The following is a 7,500-nucleotide window of genomic DNA, read 5'->3' on the forward strand; positions in this document are numbered from 1 at the left end:
ATGGGATTGGGTTAGAAGGAAATCCAATAAAATAAAAGTCCAAGAAGGTGGGTGACAAGACGTAGTGTACGAAGTTGCCAAGAGATGGCGCTCTCAGAGTCCCGGTGACGTCACGCCTCAGTCAGTGCGTTGCCGTTGGCGAGTGAGGAAGTGTCTTTGTCTCGCGTCTTTTTTCAAAGGTGGTGGCGATCCGCTAGTGTTCCTTTCCCTTTCCCCCTTTCCCCCCCTCTCTCGCGCGTGTGCCCAAGCAAGGGGCGTGTGTTTGATTATGTGTGGTGCTCAATAGTAGCCATTATGTTTCGGTGTATCCCCATCTTCAAGGGATGTAACAGGCATGTGGAATACGTGGATAAGCGGCACTGCTCGCTGGGAAGTGTTCCCGACGACATTATGCGCTACGCCCGCAGCCTCGAGGAGGTGCTGCTCGACGCCAACCACATCCGCGATCTTCCCAAGGTGAGGCCGAGGCTCCAGGGGCTCCGCAGGGAAGGAAGCCCGGGGAGGGAGGGCGGGGGTTTCTCGCTGGGCAGCTTGGGGCTTATTCGCTGGCTCGTCTTGGGCGGTGGCGTCTTTTTAAAATCTACCTGCTTGGGCTCCTCGCTCACCTCCGGGTTATCTTGCTCTCTCAGAGGTTGAATTGGAGGTGTTTGCTGGATTTTTTGTTATTCATTTTAGCTCCATTCTCATTTGGCCTCATTGGCTAGGTCATCACAGGGGAATTAAAAGAAATTGTGAAAGAAATTTTAGCAAGGTTCATACACCCATTCATGTTTTTTGTTTTTTTTCCTCCAAATGCGTATTGTGATTCAAAGGAAACTCTATCTTAGCACAAAGCCACAATACCCAACACTGGTATTATTCCCGGGTCTCATCGGCCGTAACTGATTTTACTAACCCTGTATGATATCTTGATTGCGTGTCTTATGATTTTTGTAGTGTTTGTGGAAGCTGCAACGCAAAATTATAGATATTTAATTTTCTTCTATGTCAAAAATTTATCTTAGCATCTGATATGATCTCATTTAATGAAAACATTTGAAATTATAATTGAAGATATTTTTTATGTTTTATTTATTATTATTATGTTTTAATAGTTATTGTTGATACAAGAGTGAATCATAATTTGGTGACTCATGGTGTAAATGACAGCAAGAGAACAACACTTGTTCAGCAGTTTGACAGTGCCGTATCAAATGTTACATTGAGTCATCTCAGATATTTTAAAGGCGTATTAAAGCCTAGAGATAAAAACAAATGTACACGCCTTAGGGTGGGGATGCTTTATGAGGCGTTTGGAATGTGTGTCTGATTGTATTGTTGTCCATAATTTGAGGCATTATGGGGTTATTTGCATAGCATTGTAAAAGGTCTATGGTCATCATTTTTCTTGTTAAGTTTGTGGGCCATCATGCCTGCTAGTAGATGAATGTATGTATTTTTGTATATGAAGTGTTCTTGTTTGTGTATTTATTGGTAATTTTTTTTATTGCAGAAAGATGAAAAATTAAATTGTGTAGATGTCTTATGTTTGACAAAATTTTGAGAAACATTTGATAGTTATTTTTCTCCTATTTGATATTTTATTTACCTTTGCAGGTAATTTGCAAAGGATATAAGTGACTAGTTCACAAGTGTGATAATAAAGGATCTCCTGTGTAGGTTGGCACACATGACCCCTAATCTTGGCTTTTACTGTATTTATCTTTTTTTCTTACAAATTGCTACTTCACAAATTATAGTGGTGTAAGCTAATTATTAAAATAGTCTGATCCATTGGGTTATGAACAAGCACTGATTGTAAGACCTGGGATAGGAGAACTTTGTATGGCATACATTGAAATGTTCATAGGATGAAGAGAAGTAGCACATGAGATATCATTGACGTCTTGTTGTTACTGTGAGAAAGACAGTATTTTGGGTTATCTAGAATTCTGGATCCACAGATCTATAATGAGAGGGTTCTCACAGAAGGCATAAATCAGGAGTTTATAATTGTCCTATGTCAAAGTCTTTTTATACTACGAGAGCTCTATCAGATTATTTATGTGTCAGATAGGTAATTGTTATACTTACTAATGTCTTTCTAGGAGGGAGTGATAACATCCAGATGATAAGATTTGAGGGAAAATCATAGACAAGGAAATGTAACTGGGGTTAGAATACTTGAATTTTGCATCAAATGAGCCAGTGAGAGCAATCTGATTGGTTGATTCATTTATATAATGTGCTGCTTTTGGAATTAGCCAGAATAGGATAGCTTCAAGTGACACTGCTGCCGTCATTCTTCATGCTATGGCAAAAAACAATAAACTTCTGCTGTGTATGTTCTGTAAGATGTAGCTTGGACTGGTTGTATTTTTAAAGTATATTACCAAGAAGGTGTACAAGTTAAACGTTGCAGGAAGGTTTGTGGCAGTTATCATCACTTGATGTTTTGATCAGTAGACTTTGATAAGTGATTGTAGGCTTACCTTTATTCTGCACAACTTGTCTTTTGCAGGTGATGACAAATTTGTGTGTTTTTTATGGCCATTACATTATTATTTTTAAAAAATAATGTCTCCCATTCCGAATAATGATTGTTACTTTTCTTCAAATGATTCCTTTACATGCAAGTTGCTGCTTATAATAACCATACAGTCTTTCATATTTTAACATAATAAAAAATTAAAAGTGACATTGGCCTAGTTGCATATTATTATGACTTGATAGCTGTGAATTTATGATATCCTTTACAATTCAAATTGAAAAAATTTAAAGTTTGCTATTTGCTATATGATAAAGTAGATGTAATTAAAGGTGTTCATGATACAAGATAGTATTCTTTCCTTGTCTTGAAAACCCTGAGTTAAAAAAATGATAGTATTAAAAAGTTCAATAAGATCAATAAAATGTTTGTTCAGTCTCTTGGTCCTTGACATTACACTATAACCCCCCCCCCCCATTTTGAACCTTACGGGTCAGGGGTGTACAAGTCAGAATTTGATCTATATTTGGTTTACTGATTGATATAATGAGAATCACTGTGCACTAATAAAAAGCCAAAGCCTGAACTCCATCACATATGCATGACATCAGAGATTTGAGATGAGAAATCACTGTCTTGATTGTTATATAATGTGATTTACAATTTCAGATGCAAAGATGATCATTGTGATCAGCATATGAGGTGGATATCTTTCTGGGGCAGGGATCAACCTTGTTTGATGTAGAACCCAGAAGTCATGAATCTGAATTAATGGCATTAAATAGAAATGATGATAAGGAAACATAATGAACAAGACTTGTTTATTTTATGTAAGCAATATATAATGTGTCTCAGCAATAATTCTGAGAGCTAATGTGCTGTGTTGCTTGAAAATGTCTCAACATTAGGTAACAGGCTGACCAAAGGAAGATGGCTACAGATGGGATCCAACCTGTAGGGCAAAGGTTGCCAACCCTTTTTGTATTATCTAGATAACTTTGATAAATTGGGGGGATATTTACTTATTTATTGACCCTAATTTTCTTAAAAGTTGGATATGCAGAGAAGCCTCCTGAATTAGATGAAACAAAAGTTGAAGAAAGGAAAGATATGCTTTGGTGTAGGATTTTTATGATGGCTTTGGAAACAAACATAGTTTGTAGTCACTGTTCCTGTTTATGGGCTCCAGTATTAGTTTTTGCCTTGAGAATAATCCCTGCCCATCCTAACTTTGAATGCTGGTCATTGCCTTGCCTCCAGACAGGAGTTGGACATTCATAAGTAGCCCTGTTTGAATACATACAAGTGCTTGGTAACCTACACTCTTACAAAGGGTATTAGTCAGTATTACGTTCTAACTCAACAAAGCTTTGTGACATATCGTTAACATAATGTAGTTCACTCAAACTCAGAAATTCTTTATAAGTTTATCTTTGTTATTTATCATTATGTCTACTTACCTTATTGTAAATTGCTACTCTGGAAAAAATATGATGCAGAATCTTACCCACTTATGCACATTATGTTGCTGTCTTATAAGTCACAGTCCCTGCAATCTTTGCATTTTGTTTGCACAACTTTTTGTCTCTACAGTCTAAATATTATTATGGTTTGGTTATTATTCAATATGACATGCATTTTTCCTTCTTTTTCTGACAGTCTTTGGATAGAAGATGAATGGGGTTGCAGGGCGTGGTTTAAGACGAACAAGTTGAAATGTTGGTCTTTTTTATTGGAAGTTACAGTGCAAAGTGATAATATTAATGATTTAGAAATGAAAGTATCTTTTGGCAAGTATATTATTGACAAACTACAGGGTTTTGTAGTTGGAAACCAACTTGATTGCCATAGATTTTGTAGGAAGAAAGTCAAGTGTATGTTATGTTTGAGTGAGTGAGCAGAGTGGAGTGAATGAGTGAATAAGCAGAATATAGTGAATGAGTGAGTGAGCAGAGTGTAGTGAATGAGTGAGTAAGCAGAGTATAGTGAATGAGTGAGTAAGCAGAGTGTAGTGAATGAGTGAGTAAGCAGAGTATAGTGAGTGAGTTAGCAGTGGAGTGAATGAGTGAGTAAGCAGAGTGTCTGAGTGAGTGAGTAAGCAGAGTAGAGTGAGGGAGTGAGTAAGCAGAGTGGAGTGAGGGAGTGAGGAAGCAGAGTGGAGTGAGGGAGTGAGTAAGCATGGTGGAGTGAGTGAGTAAGTACAGGGGTAGATTTATGATACTTAAACTTATTTTTTCTGAATTTCAAGTAATGCTGTGTTGCTGCTGTCTAAGCATGATATAGATTTTGTAATTGATTTTATATATATATATATTTTTTTTCTCTCTCTCTCTCTCTCTCTCTCTCTCTCTCTCATTTTGCTGATGTTTGGTTAAGGGTAATTTTTGCCACGATGGACAGTAGTAAGTCAAGTAATATTGATATAGTGGTTTGTAATGCAGTTATAAGATGACAAGGGAAAACGAAATTTGTTTTGTGATAAATATATATGGAGTGCATTGTGATGTCTTTACATCTTATCCTATTTATGAGTCGTAGTTTTTAGAGGGTCAGTTATTAAATTGTGTGATCACTCATTGATCATAAGATGTAACTTTTAAGTTTAGCATGATGAACAATTTATTGAAGTTTTGTGGTGAAAAGTAACATGTTTTTGACACAATTCCCAGAGCATTTAGTAATTTAGTGTCTAAAAACATTCGTTCCGGCAGAATACACTTTGTTAAATAATGATGGGAAGGTTTCTAGATTCCTCAGAAAATGCTATTGGTTGTGATTATGATTAATGGGTATTATTTAGTGTTTAACACAGTGGAAGTTGTGGGTCTGTTAACATTAGTTAGGAATTATTCACGGCAGATCAGTTTATTGTTATGACATGATTTCAAATCCTAACACAGTTTGCATGGCCTTTGCAGATGATTTTTTCCCCACTCCATTCATTTGGTTTCATTCGGTCTACATGCCATATGCCATAATATCATTGTAGTATAATTTTATTGTTACTATTACTATTCCTTTATTGTTATTATTCTGTACCATTATCATTGCTGTTATTATCACAGTTTTTAGTAGAAGTAGAAGTAGAACCCATTGTGTTTAATGTTTATTTATTTTAACAGTTCATTGCGTTATTTGCAATCTCATCAGTGGAGAGTAGGTCATTTTCATTGTGTTAATTATGTTAGTATTATTGTTTTTGATAATAACAATGATTGTCATCTTTGTCATTGTTATTACTATTGTTATTGCCCTTGTCATATTCAGTGCATGTAGCCTTAATCATCCGTTGCTGTTTTCCTAGATGTTTTTGTTGCCATTATTGTCATTTTGTGACTGTTACTATTATTGTATTCAGTTTATTATAATTTGATTTGTTTTTTTGTTAATTGTTACTTTTATAGTCATTGTTCTTATTGTCAGTTATATTTATGCTTGCCATTGTCATACTTTTTTCTATATATATTTTTATTGATATTATTATTTTCTTTTTTTGTCATTGTTTTTATTGTAATTGTTATTAATATTAGTAGTTGTAGTGGTGGTATTAGTAGCAGCAGAAGCAGATAAATGTTCATCTCTATGATTATCATCGCCATCGCGCGATGTTTACCGTACGAGGCAACTTGACTCAACACCATCGACTCCCGGCGTATGCTGACAGCCAGTGCCAGGGGCTGCTGCCGCAACACCAGCCGAAATGTGCTTCGTTGATTGGCCTGCATAAATAGATCAGCGTTGCTTATCTTCGCGGCATTATTGACAGTTCCAGTAAACAAAGTTAAACTGTAATTTCTTAACCAGAAAAGCTAATTGCATACCGATGGTAATTTACCTCCCAAACTGGATTAAAACGTCACGGATTTTTTTTTTTGTGTGTGTGTGTGGGAGGGGATGGGGGAGGGTATCTCGGGTCATTAAGCAAAGTTTTCACTTCCACTCAGGGAGAGTTTGGGGGAATTATTATTTTTTATTTGTTTGTTTTGTTTATTTGATTATCCCGTTTCCATTAGTCTGAGTATGTGCGGAGCTCCCGCCCCCCTTCCCCCATCGGCGCACACATGACTGGTTAAGAGGAAATTATGCAAATGTATGAGATGGGGAGATAAGAGCGAACGAATTAATCAGTATGATTAAGTGGAAATTGAGTGGAGATTAGCGTTGAACAAGTTGCCTTGACGTATCAACACGCTCGTATTAAAAATCACTGGCAGGCAAACTATTGGCTAAGAGGGAAAGAAAGAAAAAAAGAAACGACTTGAACTCAAACGGAATCTACCAGGAAGCTCGGACATTTCGCCTTCCACAAGTCATTATGACAGGAGGCCGTTGAAAGCGGCAGCAGGACGGGCGAATGAATGGGCCGCCCGCCCCGTCGTCGCTCCGGTCGGCTCGCGCCCTTGCTTACCTGCCCCTTTTCAATGGGAGGGGTGACGGCAGATTGCGGGCCCGTCGACAGAGGCGGGCTTGATTTGATGGGAATTAGCGTTTTCCGTCTTTCTTTTTGCTTTTTTGTGGGGGTGGGGGATGAAGAGTGAATGACACGCTAGGAAATGGGACGTGGGGTTGATTGTGTATTAGTGCTTGCAGAGGTGTTAAGCCTGTATGGTTTGGTGGGAAGAGGAGGAGGGAGAGAGAGAGAATAAAAGTGAAAGGGAAAATAAACAAGCGTAACGATGTCGTCGCAAGATCTGCCGCCACGGGTTGCGAGAGAGAGCTCAGGGCAGCCCAGGTGTTGCCGGCGACTCTATGCATGGCCATGGCCGGAGCGACGGACGAAGACTGTGGCCGCGAGGTGAAGCAACACCTGGGCGACTGGGCGGCTCTGCGGCAAGCCTTGAGAAGGAGCTGGACGGCGGCGGCAGCGGGTGGCGGTGGGCGGCGAGCTCTCTCCATTAAGCTGCCTGTTCGTAGTCGCCCAGAACGGGATGCGGGGAGAGATGTCCTTGTGTGTAGAATTGGAGCTTCCGTATTATTTGTTTTACTTGAGTGTGTCTGTCTGTCTGCACGTGCGTTTGTGCGCGGATGTGCGT

The 7,500-nt window shown here is 38.6% G+C and overlaps 1 protein-coding gene across 1 annotated transcript in view; it reads left to right on the forward strand.

Moving 5' to 3' along the window:
• Positions 1–105: 105 nt before the first annotated feature.
• LOC113821708 (leucine-rich repeat-containing protein 1) overlaps positions 106–7,500 on the forward strand; it is a gene marked incomplete at its 3' end in the record, with an annotated part of 144,205 nt that continues 136,810 nt past the window's right edge. The window contains 1 exon segment of the mRNA XM_070141824.1: positions 106–456. Within this exon segment, the coding sequence (XP_069997925.1) occupies positions 295–456 (162 nt within the window). The 5' untranslated portion in view covers positions 106–294.

Source organism: Penaeus vannamei, chromosome 28 (assembly GCF_042767895.1).
Source record: "Penaeus vannamei isolate JL-2024 chromosome 28, ASM4276789v1, whole genome shotgun sequence".
NCBI lineage: Eukaryota > Metazoa > Arthropoda > Malacostraca > Decapoda > Penaeidae > Penaeus > Penaeus vannamei.